Below are 14,362 nucleotides of genomic sequence, written 5' to 3' on the forward strand. Positions count from 1 at the left end.
AGTAGCTTGCTTAATGGGATTTAGTGCTGAGTAGGAGCTGTATGGTCGCATCAGACTCTGACATAGATTTAATATGTGGGAAAAAAGACCCGCAAAGAATCTAGAAAAAAAATCACTGTAAGAATATAAATCTTGGTTCATGAAATAACTAACAGATAGTGCAAGTATGTCTGTGTGTATGTGTGTGTGTGTGTGTGTGTGTGTGTGTGTGTGTGTGTGATTATTTTATCATAGAAGTATATTTTGTTAATTTGGGGTGGTTGAGAATCATGTTCAGCCTGCTGTTCTTCCAGGAAAGTCGAACTAGAAGCAAACAGGTTGACAAAGTCAAAAGTCGAGCACTGATTATAATTCAGCAGCTGGAAATAAAGCACACATTTGCGTGGAAGGCCCAGAAGAAAGGGGCAACTTACCAAGACTTTTGATAGCATGATAGATTCGTATTTGTGAGTATCTGTAGTCCTTGTTACTTGCTTTAATTTACATGTGTATGAGGAAAGGTTAAAACACTTGTCTAAATAGTATTTATATTTCAACTGGACTCAGTGTCTTAGTACAGATGCCTAGAAATATCATGTGGAGTTAGTCTATGGGAAAAAGATGATACCTAGTGTTATGTATTAATATTTCCTAATGGGTGGTATAAAACAATTTAACCCCCCCCCACTTTGGTAATACTATAACAAGTAAATAAAATGAAATAAGATTGACTGTAAAAGGATAATGGGCATGGTAACAAGAGATGGGAGAGTAGGACTAGCCTAGGCTCATGTGATGGTGTTTGCTGGAATTCTCATGTTTCTGTGAAATGCTAGGGCTCCAGGAATCAGTGGAGGGGACACGGAAACAGACAGAATGACCGAGATAGCACCGTAGGGATGAGGACACTCACACTGAGTTCAGATTGGAAGACTTGATTTGACAGGTGGGACAGAGTAGATTCCTTTTTTAAATGAACAATAACAAATCTCAAAGAAAAAGTAACACAATGCTTTCACTAGCTCACCTCATTCCTTTCTTCACTGAATGGTGTCTGCTCATTCCTCACCGGCTCCTTTAGGAGGTCAATGCAAATGTCGTGGAAAGCTTCCAACTTTGGATTCATCTTTGGAACATCTCCCTGCTGCACAAAGCAGGTTTAGTGAGAGCTGGAGCCAGGAAAGTTGAAGAAATAATCCCATATGCTAACCCCTTGGAAAAAACACCATAAGCTAATAGCAACCTTTCAGTAAATGCATTCCACGGGAGACCAATGTTCTCCCTCCAAGCTCCCAGCTCTCATCTTGCCTCGCCCCTTTAGTAAAGCTCATTGCCAGTAAAAGCAACTGTTCAAAGATCCCATAGAGAATGAAGCAACTGTTACAATAGCATGCTTCTGCAAGAACATCCTCTGGAGATGGAAATGACTATGTAGAGCAGCTTTAGCCATGAGGAGACCGAAGAGCATCAGTGAGGAAGAAATGATGAGGTCTCTGGAGGAGAATGAAGTAGGAGAGCCAGAGAATCCACACAAGCAAGCTGGGAGACCGTTGAAAAGAGGCAGGAAATAGAACAGTTGGGAACACAGGCTGTCCCCTGTGACTGTTACTTGTTCCTGCATTTTATGAGGCTCAGCTTCAGTCACAGAGGTAGTGGGGCTTTACAAACAGCTGGGAGGCAGCTTGAGGGCCAAGATTTTGTGATGAGGAATGGAGGCACAGATGCCCCAAGTAATGGGACACATAGCTTTAAATTGATGTTTATATTATCATAGAAGATTGTTGCACATGGATCGAGGTATTTGACAGTTACGGAAACAAGTATACTCCCCAAAGTGCACATTACACTTGCTCAGAGAATTTGGAGAGAACCTACTGGGGAAATTCAGCTTTGAATCTCAACTCTAAAATGAAACCGGTTTGTATTACTGGATGAGCCACTTGGCACTAACGCACACTTGAAATCTAAACCACAATGGCAGCTGTTATGGAAAGAATTCTAGATGCTAAATTAGCTAGAACTTCAAATTCCAGGTCCATTACTAGTGACTGTGGAGACCCAGGGACAACAACTCTACCCTCTTAGGACCCATGTCTTCCCTTCTGGAACAAGGAAAGCACCACCCATAGTGGTGTGTACTTTTAATCCCAGCACTTCCTGGGAGGCAGAGACACTTGGATCTCTGGAAGTTTAAGGTCAGCTTAATCTACATTGTGAGTTCCAAGGCAGCCAAGGGTTTTATAGTGAGACTCTTTTGACCAAACAAACAAACAAAGCACCCAAACCAAAAATCTAACAAACAATGGGAAGGTCTTTTCTCCATCTCAAAGTTACTTGGAAATCACTGGAGACAAGAGGTATGCAATCCTTTTTAAAGCGTCAAATTGCTATACAAATGGAATCAGGTTTTATCACTAGTCTAGCCTTTGCAAGAGTTTGTGCATCCTTTTTTTAATAGCTCCCGTGTAGGAGGGGGAGAGGTCCTCAGGAATGTATTAGTGAACTTGTAAAAGAGACCCGAGAGACCCTTTGCCCTCAAACCTCCTGTTTGGAATGAGGTGACTATGGGGATGTGGGATTTCCCTAGGTGTCAGACCACCACTGTCCAGATTTCAGTCTTACCAACCTCTGGAACTGTCAAAAACAAATTTCTGTTGCTTAAATGTCACCAGGTTTATAGTATTTAACCTAGCAGCTGGAACAGACCAGGGTGGGTGAGGAAGCTCACAAGTGTTATGGGGGAGGAATAAGGAAGATTTGTGGGGAGAAAGGGAGGTTTCTATTTAAACTTGGGTGTTGATAGGATTTTGATAAATAAAGGGTCATGTGTTTGAAGTAAAGGTCTAGAAGTAGAAACACTAAGGAGTGTGAGACAGGAACCTGCAATGAATTCGGAAGCACAGCAGTTTGGAAGGTGACAGTTCTCAAAGCCATGGACGGGGCTCAGAGCGAAGGGTTTTGAATATGAAAGGACGTGAGCACAGCCATATTTAGGAAGGGGAGTCAAAGCCAAGATAGAATCAAGGGACTCAGGAGTAGGATAGAAAGGAATCTGAATGACAGATTGAAAATGCAAGAGAGGAAAATCCTAGCTGAAGAGAGTCTCTAAGGCACAGAGAATGAGAAAGTGGAGGCAGGCTATGGAACCAGCTCTTCAAGAACAGAGCCATGGAATGAAAGATGGGGGAATGTCATTTGGAAAGACAAGATTTCAGTAAGCTGAAGATGTACAATATGAAAGAAGGCACTGTAGATGATGGCAAGAAGGGTCTGAGGAAGGGATTTGTCAGCCTGTACAAGTAAGTAACAGAAGAAGCAGGCCCCCAGGGAGTGAGGTAGAGGTGGATGCTAACGAAGATGATGTAAGATATATGGCTCATTCCGACCCTTCTAGTGGCTTCACAGTTGTAAAATAATTATAAAAGGTTAATTGGCTTATATATTAGAAACATTAGTACTTTTTATTCATTTTTTCAAATCTTATGTGAAGAATTTATGTGTAAATAATACAAAATATTACAAAGGAATGAAAAACCCAAGCACAAGGATGTTCATTGTAGTGTAATGTAAAATGATGGAAAGAAAAGAAGTTGAAAAGCTGAAATGTTTAAAGGAAAAGAGGTAACTTGGTTGTGTAACTACTGAATTAAAGTGCCCTCAGATTGTCTAAATTGAACTAAAATTCTAATTTATGACATGGAAAATCATAAAAATATTTGCCATGAAATAGATATAATTCTACCTGAACAGCAAGTTCACTAATAGGCATGGACAACAGGAGTAATTAACACATTGGGTATCTTTACAGTCAAGCATTCAGAACACCATGGCATCCATTTAGGTGGTTAGAAAATTTAGTCACATGGAGATTAAACCATTTACCCAAATTGTGACCCCAAAGTATTCTGAGGCAACTGAGTTCCCATCTAGAGCCTGTGCTCTTAATGATACAGTGATCATCCTAAACCACCCCCTTCATTAAGCTGTAGAAACAGCATCAACCAAAACATTTTTGAGGATGACAACATATTTTTCCTTTAGTTGGCTTTCGTCTACCTTAGCCGTCATAAGCATTTACCCTGTTTTTACCTATCATTTCATTTTAATGCCATGAAGGTTATAATGGTTAGCTTAATACTTCCACAATGCTAAATGTTCAATGAATATAACACCTGAATACTAGTGTTACTTTCTTTGGTGCCATAATCTGGAGGAAGAAAAACCATTACATCTATTATCTATGAATATAAACATAAGACTCCTTAATACAAATGTTGCTTTGGTTTTAACAGCACACATTTATCCTCTAGGATATGATCCATGGAAATGAAAACGAGACACCTTAATTGTATTTAGCCTTCATTCCCAGCAACATTTTTCTCTGCAGTGATGGGAAAGAAACAGGATTAATTATCACAAACTCTCAGATAATTATGTTAGAACACTGAGAAACAAATGTGGACGTCATGGCTCTGGAGAATTTGTATTAGAACATCTCTGCAGCAGAAGACATTTGATTAACACATTTTTATTTATACCACTTGATAATAATACATATTCTAGAAAGAAGACATTACCTTCAGTTTTTCTCTAAGCTCCACGAGAGACCCACATAATTCAGTAATAGATTCAAGAATCTCCTTGTGTCTTGTGACAATCTTCTCAGCATATTTCTGTCCTTCTTCCAAACCTGGGAAGGAACAAAGATAAACTTATATTTAAAGGGAATTCTTAACAGGAAAATAGAAAGAAGTGGATGCTAATTCATCTCCCAAGTGTCTTTTGTAAGTGCTGGTGGACAGTAAGTTCCTAGCAAACACATATGAACAGAGAAATCAATGAATGCAAGTATTTTTTTTAAAGCCGAGTGTTATAGTTTAGATATATTTGGATACAGGGTGGGGGGGTTAGGAGCGATGAAGGGCTTGGGACGTAGAGTCTTATGTAGCCCAAGGTGGCCGTAAACTCACTACATAACCTCCAGTCCCTAAGTGCTGGGATTATAGGTGTGCACCACCATGGCACATGGTTGTAGTTTGATCAGGAAATACCAGCGTAAGCCTCGCATGTTGAAGGCTGGTCCTCAATGCTATCTATGTTCAGAGGCAGGACTTTTGGGAAGGATCATGAGACCTCTGACTTAACCAATGGATTAGTTTGTTGATGAGTTAAAAATTGAATTGACTACTGGGAGGTAGTGGATCCTGTGAAAAGCCGGCATGATTAGAGGAAATAGGTTGCTTGGGGGATATGCCTTTGGAGGAATATCTTGTCCTCAGACTCTTCTCTGTCTCTCTGTTTTCTGGCTGCGATGAGGTGAGCAGCCTTCTCCGCTCTATGTTCTTGTTTCTATAATATTCTATTCAAGATTAGCTCAGAGAAGTGGAACAAGCTAAGCATGGGATGATGCCTCAGGAGCCCTGAGCCAGGTCTAGAGTCACAGTGATGGAAAACTCACTAGCCCGGGAGATCTAAAGTGAAGATTGCATTTGCTGCTCCGTTGTCACTTTTATGGAACCTACATAATGTCCTTATATCAATATTCTTAGGACTCAGTACTAATCAGCGTTTCCTATACAGGACATTCAGAAATTCTTCCCTGCTTAGAGAATATACATTTCTCAGGATGGCATTCACGGCACACCATTATCTGGTTTGAACCTGCCTGCCCCAAATGTGTGTGATTTTAATTCTCTGACTTATCTTAATTCCTGGCCAAGCTGAGCCTGTAATTCCACGCTAAAAATTTCCCACATAAAAAAAGTATATACCTCACGTAGAAGAATGGGCCTCAACCACCAACTCTTCTCAGTTTATGAGTTAGACAAATCAATTTGAAATAGATTAAAGAATTAAATTCAAGACCCGGAATTTTAAAACAAGCAGAAGGAAGCACAGGAATGTTGAGGTGAGTGAGGGTTTTCAGGTGAGACTCTGAAAGTCCAGGACCCAAAAGCAAAAGTGGACAGATGTGAGCATGTCAGACTAAGGGGCCCCTGCAGAGTGGAGAGCAGACCAAAGCGCAAAGGCCTTTTACAGAAAGAGATCGAGTATTCGCCTCTGGTTTATGTCTGGTGGGAGGTTAGAATCCAGAAGAACTCAAGCAACTCAACAGGCATGCCCCTCCCCCACCAAATCCCACCTGAAAACCAGCAACAGCTGGAAACACACGTTTCTTAAAGGAGGATACTCATTCTGAGCTATGGATGTAGCCCGGGGCCGAGTGCACGCTTAGCGTATGTGAGGACATACCCTAGTTTTCTTCATCTGCTGTTGTGATAAAATACTGACCAAGAGCATCCTGAGGAGGAAGGGTTTGTTTCAGCTCATAGTTTACAACCCATCATTAAGGGAAGCCAAGGCAGAACTTGGAGGCAGGAAATAAATCAGAGACTGTGGAGGAATGTGGTTGACAGGCTGACTTGCTTGCTCAGTTACCTTTCTCACACAACTCAGGCTCACCTACTCAAAGTAAGCTTGGCTCTCTCACACCAGTTGGAAATCAATAAAATGCCCCCGTAGACGTGGTTACAGGACAATCTAATGGAGGCAATTACTACTGAGATTCCCTCTTGCCAAGTACGTTTAGGTTTGTGTCAAATTGACAAAAACTAACTATGACAGGCCCCCAATTCAACCCCTAACACCAGTCACAGAAGATGAAAGTTACATACAACAAAAGACAAGCCTTTGCTATGCGGTGACTTTAAGGCCTAAACCATGTCTCTAGACTGCAGGAACTGCCCATCTTTGTTTTTCCATAAACTTTTCGGCCAGCTCCTGATGCACAGTAGGCACTCACAACTAGCTTTTGGGATACATTTATTTGCATTAAAAGTCTGGATTCCGACTGGCCAGCTGGTTGGGCAGGTAAAGGCGCTTGCTTTCAAGCCCGGTGACCCGAGTTAGAACACTGAGGTCTGCTTGGTGGAGGGGAGAACTGACTCCCACAGGCTGCCCTCTGACCTCTTCATGTTCACTGTGGCCTCTATCCCTCTACCCCTGAATAAACATAAAATTTACACATTCGGGATCAGCAGTGCTTTATTCCTCTGCAAGGGTTTATTTCATATTCCTGAAGTAAATGTGTAATACAATCTAAAGGATGGATAGTCTCTTGGTCTGGTGAGATAAAACCCAGTGAGTTAAGATGCTTACTGCCAAGCACATTGACCTGAGTTTGGTTCCCAGAACCCACTTGGTGGAAAGAGGGACCTGATTCTGCACTTTGACCTCTGGCCTCTAAATGTGTGCTGTGGCCTGTGTAGTCTGCAAACATACACATGTATCATACACACACAGACACAAAATAAATAAAATATTTAGAAGGTGTGTAAGTGCCATACTAAATGTGTGGAAACTCATAAGAATGCTTATTTTTGATTATAATATTCAATTATTCCTTTATTCCTGCAAGAGCTTTTGAGCCGTCAGTACATGCTATGATGCTCTGAGTTAACAGGTGAGATTTCATCTCTCAGGGAGATTGTACTCTAATAGAATAATCCAAATGACTAACTAATGCAAATATCAGCTGGTAATAAGAGCCAGAACATTCAACAAGGCAGACCCAGAACTTTGCAAGGTTGCAGAAGAATGTGATTTCATGGGGTCTGTGAGTACTTATCATGTCTTGGCATTGAACAGGGATTGTAATACAGCATATTATATTTTCCCCTCACCCACCAGCACATAAAACAAAGAAGTGTCTATACTATCAATGGAAAGTAAAATAGAGACAGACATCCACAGCACTAGAGATGCCCTGAAGACTTCCTTTTTAGCACGCTTTCATAGTAACCATGGCAAGAAAGAGACATCCATTTCTTTTCATTAGCTTTCCAGCTAAGATTTTAGTGTTTTGTGATTTCTACTATTTGCCTTTGAAAAATAATAAACAATTTGTTCTCAAGGATTTCTTATTAGGCAGTCAGTACCCTCCATGTTGCTAAGCATTTTGTTTCTATCTGGGAGGAGGGGTGAGGTAGACCGAATGTGCCTACTAGTGTCTTCCTCTAGGCTGCCTTTGCCTGGTCACTGTGGATTTCCTTCATCTCACAGGAGTCACATCAGAGAGTTCATGGAACTGCTCTCTCGGGGCCCTCAAGCATTGTCCCCCAGGGGCTTCTTTATGAAGTAGCACTTGCTTGGCCTTCTCCACTCTTGCCTCACCATGGAGGAGAGCCAAGCATCCAGGAGGTGACAGAGTTCTCTCATTTGCTGGACAGGCAAGAAGATGAGGGAGAGTTTGTCAGCCGTTGCTCAAATCCTCAAATCAAACTTTCATGGAAACATGAGGCTGATAACCTTTAAAGTAAGCTCTGTGCCAGTTATCACTGAATCTTCTCATGTACAAGGAGTCACTCTAATGGACATTACATATTTGTCTATAGAGTGTGGCTCTGGTTTCGTTGTCCTAGAGAAGAATGGAAAGAATGGGATACAAAGTGAACAGAGAAGGAGTTAAAACCCAGGCTTCGTCTCCTGCTGTGGGAAGTGCTACCCTTTGCTCCCCACTGTTTACTTTTGCTGGATGTGGCATGTATCTTGAGACTTCTCTCAGAATTGGTGGGGATAGTAAGGGCCTTGATCTTCTTCCTGCTGGATTGGGTTCAGTATAGACTTGTTCAGTGGCAATTACTATCACATAAGAACTCACCATATAGGCGCTGAGCAAGGTCGATGACCTCCCGAATCCTTTCTTCTTGCTTAGGCAGTGAAGGAGCAACAAACTTATTGAACTGCCTGTGGAGGGTTTCCACTGCTTCCTTTGTCTGGCACTCCATGGAATACTTCCCAACTCTTACCACTGCGGCACTTGCATCTTCGTACCAGAAGTTACACTACAGGAAAATGGAAGAAACCACAGATTAAAGAAATGTGTCCTTCAGAAGTTCTTCATATTGATCAGTTCAGATTTTGATTTCCTCAAACTTGTCCAGACAGCCTTAAACTTTCCAAGTCATATTAAAGGAAATATCAGCACATAGTCATATACCTTTTCACTTAGATACCCAATGTGGCAGTTTGAAAAAAGCCCAAAGGGAACAGCACTATTAGGAGGTATGGCCATGTTGAAGTGTGTGTGGCCTTGTTGGAGGAAGTATGTCACTGTAGGAGTGGGCTTTCAGGTCTCTTTTGCTCAAGCTTCACTCACTGTGACACAGAGACTACTTCCTGTTGCCTGCAAGATGTAGGACTCTTAGCTACTTCTCCAGCACCATGTCTGCCTGCACACTGCCATATCTCACCATGATGATAATAGACTGAACCTCTGAAACTGTAAGTTAGCTACTCCAACTAAATGTTTTCCCTCATAAGAGTTGCTGTGGTCATGGTGTCTCTTCACAGTAATAGAAACCCTAACTAAGACACCCAAGGCATATATTTTAAAAGTATAATTAAAGGAATATATATAATTAGAAAGCAAAAATATTGAAATAACTTTGATTCTCCTGCCTTCTTAGATTTGTCTAAAATAATTTTTAAGACAATGTGTACTTTTAAGAGCAAGCAGCAAAAGAAATTGGATACTAAAAGGAATGCAAATATTAGATAAATAATGCTCAAAACCCATATAATTAACAAACACTGCTAATAATCCATAAGTAAAGCTTTTTCTTAGTAATACTCTAATGATAAATTTTCCTTTAAAAAGAAAATTTAGAGCATGGATCAAGGAAATATCATCCAAAGAAAAGAATTCTACCTTTGTGAAATAGAACTAGTCATTATTTTGGAGCACAGTGGAAGTATGAAGCAATTTTTCACTAAAAATAAGTAACTGTGGCAGGAGAAATGTCTGTCCCAGGCCAGAGGCATTTGTGCTGGGTAAAAAAATAGCAAAACAGGACTCTATGATAAGCTAGTTTTAAGTAAGTGCCAAGAAGCTTCAGTAAACTTGTATTATACATGATATATCAAAGAATAATCATAATGTGGCATTAAGTCCAAACACTCAACTGCATTAGCAGGACAGAAAGACAGTTTGTATTTCAGAATAACAGGCAACAAAGAATGCTCGAAACCCTCAGGTGTGGTTTCTATGACATAAAATATGAGGCAATGGTTTGACCTTGTCAGACTTCATGTATTTTAGGTGGACTACCGCTATCCTCTTGGCAGTAACCAAGGTTACAACCAGAAATGAGGAACCTGAGATATCCCAGTATCAAGTTATTCTGAAATATTTTCAAGTGTTATGAAATAAATATACCACTTGAGCATTGACATAGATTTCCAGCAGTGACTGTAATATTAGTGGTCAAACAGTTTGAGTGGAGGTTACAAACAAATGGAAACTCTCATAGTATTGGGAGAAGTAAATTAATCAAAGCTTTCTGAAGAGCATCTAGACAACACAGAAAAACAAAATTCCTGTGGCTGGCATTCATTCCCTTTGACTTGGCAGTTCAACTTTAGGGAATTATCCTAAAAGCAATAATAAGGAGGAGCATGACCAGGGCCTTCACGGCAGCAGTGACTCATACAGCATTGGAGAGACGGCTCAGTGCTGAAGAGCTCTGGTTGCCTTTCCAAAGGATCTGAGTTCGATCCCCAGCACCTGTAGCTAGAGTTTTCCTGCCTGGCCCACGGTCAGGGCAAATCTCTTTCACCTGCCAGTCCCACAGCCACTCAGACCCAACCAAGTAAACACAGAGACTTATATTGGCTACAAACTGTATGGCCGTGGCAGGCTTCTTGCTAACTGTTCTTACAGCTTAAATTAATCCATTTCCATAAATCTATACCTTGCCACATGGCTTGTGGCTTACCAGGATCTTCACATGCGGCTTGTCATGGTGGCAGCTGGCAGTGTCTCTCTTACTCAGCCTTCCACTTCCCAGCTTTATTCTCCTCCTTGTCCCGCCTACACTTCCTGCCTAGCCAATGGCCAATCAGTGTTTTATTTATTGACTAATTAGCAACACATTTGTCATACAGAACATCCCACAGCAAGCACCCATATGACAGCTCAGAACTGTCTATAACTTCAGTCCTAGAGGAATCCAACGCTTCCTTCTGGTTTCCATAGGCACTGCATATACATGGTGCAGAGACATACATGCTTACAAAACATCCATAGGCATAAAATAAATATTAAAAATAATTTTTATTACTTTTTTATTAAGAAACTTTTTATTCATTTTACATACCAACCACAGATCTCCCCTTCCCTCCTCCCACCCTTCCAGCCTTCCCCTACCCACCTACCCCCAATTCCCTCCTACAAAAATAAATTTTTTTAAAGAAGTAGGATTTTTTTTGAGATAGTGTCTTACTATGAAGCCTAACCTGTACCTGAACTAGCAATCTCCTGCTTCTGCCTCCAGCTACTGGGATTAAAGAGTTCTCCACCATGCTCAGGACAAAATATATTTTGAAGTAACATTACAGTAAGAATATAATTACAAGAAGAAGAATAAAATACCTCTTCTATTACTTCTTGGAGATGTTCAGTCAGGTCCAAATTCATCTTGTAATCTGTCACAACTTTGTCAAAGTCATTCACATGCTTTTGCAAATCCTCCATGGCTTCCAAAAGGTTGTTAATTTTATTACTTGGATAACTTGAGAAAGAATCAGAAGTTTTATTAACTTTTTCCATTTTCTTCCTTAAAGCCTGTGGGGGGGTGGTAAAGGTTTTTAAAAGGAAATTATATCCTTCCTTATGATGCCGGTGATAAAAAAGAATAACTTGGAGAAACTTGCTGCTTCCACCATTCTGATATCCTAAAATTACAATCACTGGAAAGGTACTTTGGAAATAGGTTTTGTCCAAGATATCTTTTTCAGTCAGTATTTGCAAATAAACAGAAAACCTAGAAGTAATACAAATTATTTATAATTTTCAGGAGCTCCAGAATCTATGGTGGGCATTCTGGAGATGTGTGAGGATAAGAAGGGAAAAAAGGCAGAGGGCCGACAGGCCACATTGGTACACATGCACGGACATGTGCTGGGGAAGCATGGAAACGCACGAGCCTTGTTTGGCAGAAACTATTCTAGTGCTGCCCCAGCACATGCGTCTCAACATGCATCATTGGCGTTAGGTTACAGTGATGGGGCCAGAAGCTCTGGAGTACTGTTGAACAGGGCGACCACACGTGCTGGTAATATATTGATGATGGTGATGGTGATAGCCAAGTGCAAGGGCCTCAAGTGATTTCAGAACAAACTGAGTATTTTTACAGAGGGTTCCAGCCTGGTTTAAATAGTATGCAACATTTGCATGCACTGAAATATAACATGGTACCCCAAACATACACATATTTCTTCTGTTTTCATGTGTCAATTAGAAATGATTTGAAATTTAAAATTATGAATAAGCCAGAAAGCTCACAGAATGAAGGTGAGTTGATTTCAGATGATCGAAATTGTTTTCTGGGTAGAATGCTGCCATAAATATTCTATAAGATCTTTCCTGTAAGTTAGTCCACTTAAAATCAGCATCACATTACCATATACCAAACAAACAACTAAAACATTTTCAGGAAAACCAACTCTGGATTATAGAGAATGAAGTTATTGTTTTTAAAGGGGAAATTAGATAAATCAAATACTATTTATTTCATTCAAGAAGTCAAATCATTATAAAAATAGAAAACTACCTTTTTATCTCAATTCTGTAAAAAAGAAATATGTGTGGACTGTAATGATTTTGCACTAGTTGCAGTAAACCCCCCCCATGTGTGCATGCACACACATACACTGCTTTCTTATTACCTGAATTTTTTCAGCATACATATCAACTTGTTGGATTTGATATTGAAGAGTCTTTAGGTTTCGAGATTTTTCATTTTTCTTGGAGTAATTAAACTTCAGATTGTTGAATTTCTTTTTTATATCTTTGAATGACTCTTTGAGCTATAGTTTAATGAAAAATAAAATCATAATTTCCTTACAATTAGATAGACAATACTCATTGTTATGAATATAATAAATATTTCCAAACAGTCATCATCTTAAAACTGTTTTCAGAATACTTTCAGTCAAAACTACTTTCTGATGTATGATTTTAAACCCAGTATAGTCACAGACTATCCCATTGGTTGCCAAATAAGAAAGTATCTAACATCTTGAACATAAACTTATGCTAAATCAAATTGTCTTATTTGTATTTACTTGGTATAAAATTTGACACTCACTCCACTTTCTACATGCTAGTATTGTTCCAGATCTTTCTGTATCCTGGTACTGTCTCATAGTCATTATGTATAAAAGTTATTAAGGCTCCAAGGAGCTGTTGATGATGAAGGGGTCAATGAGAGCTTGACTCTTAGAATAGCTAGTACAGTATGTGAGATTTAGTGAGAAAGTAGTTTTATTTTCCTAGCTAAAGTTATTTCCATGAGCAAATTTTAGATGAGTTTTACTTCTTGGATGTAGGACATTAACTTTGAAAATACAAACAAACAAATAAAAAAAACCCAAAAAAGAGTCATTGCCACCAAGGGCAACACTGACTTGTGTGTAGACAGGGCATTTTATGATGGTCTTACAAACAGTTCATCTTTACCAGTGCACTAAGATTCTAAGCAAGACGGTACTTTTAAACATTCTCCTTTCTGTTGCTTCTACATATTCATGAGGGCTAAGTGTACTTCTAGGTGACTCTCACTTCATATTATCAGCAAAGGGAAGCACAAAGAAAACATAAAACCTAAGGTTATATGGGAGCTTTTATGGCAAGAAGGAATCATGTCATGGTTGATAAATCCGAGTGATGGAAAGGAAAGTTAGAAATACATTAAAATTCTTTTCAATGATAGCAAACAAATAACCTGAGATATATAAAAGCCATGCACATGTTACATCTTAGATTTATAATACAGAAAAATACATCTGCCCTAGAAAATGTATGCTTTCTCAAAATGCTCACTCCAAGTTTTCCATATTGTGGAAATAAAACATTGACTTCATCATTAACTCTTCTTGAAACTCTACAAGGTTCTGGCAGATCTGATTATATAGAAATTATTATACTTATGCATTTTTTGCATAGAACATACTTATACTCAATCAGTATTGATTTTTACATAGAAAATGACATTGCTCTATATTAGTTTTAAGCTACAGACAAAACCAAGAACAGAGACCATAAAACCACTTTAACAGATAAACCAACAATGTCCAGAAAGAGTGGAAAGAGCTGTAACTTCAGATTTGGAAAATGATTTCTATATCAGGAGATATTTAAAATATCCTATTAAGCTGGTATATTTATGAAATAGCCATTAAATATTTACATTCTGTGACACTTGATATTTTAATGTACATGTGTTAATTCTAGCAGGAAGGAGTAAATGAGGTATATTATATGAAATTGGAATATAAAGAAACCATATCCTGAGTTATTTATAGAAAACTGAGGTAGGCCCTT

At 39.4% G+C, this 14,362-nt stretch overlaps 1 protein-coding gene across 4 annotated transcripts in view; it reads right to left on the reverse strand.

The window, feature by feature from the left end:
* Positions 1 to 14,362, reverse strand: part of Ccdc141 (coiled-coil domain containing 141) — a 157,561-nt gene that overhangs the window by 8,679 nt on the left and 134,520 nt on the right. For 3 of the 4 annotated variants that reach the window (XM_059260767.1, XM_059260770.1, XM_059260771.1), the window contains exons 18-22: positions 12,706 to 12,846; positions 11,411 to 11,602; positions 8,639 to 8,822; positions 4,557 to 4,669; positions 1,007 to 1,123 (exon numbers count right to left, since the gene is read on the reverse strand). In XM_059260767.1, coding sequence (XP_059116750.1) covers positions 1,007 to 1,123; positions 4,557 to 4,669; positions 8,639 to 8,822; positions 11,411 to 11,602; positions 12,706 to 12,846 — 747 coding nt within the window. The remainder of the gene's footprint in view (positions 1 to 1,006; positions 1,124 to 4,556; positions 4,670 to 8,638; positions 8,823 to 11,410; positions 11,603 to 12,705; positions 12,847 to 14,362) is intronic. The other variant, XM_059260768.1, reaches the window with a different exon arrangement.

Source organism: Peromyscus eremicus, chromosome 4 (assembly GCF_949786415.1).
Source record: "Peromyscus eremicus chromosome 4, PerEre_H2_v1, whole genome shotgun sequence".
In the NCBI taxonomy this organism is placed as follows: Eukaryota; Metazoa; Chordata; class Mammalia; order Rodentia; family Cricetidae; genus Peromyscus; species Peromyscus eremicus.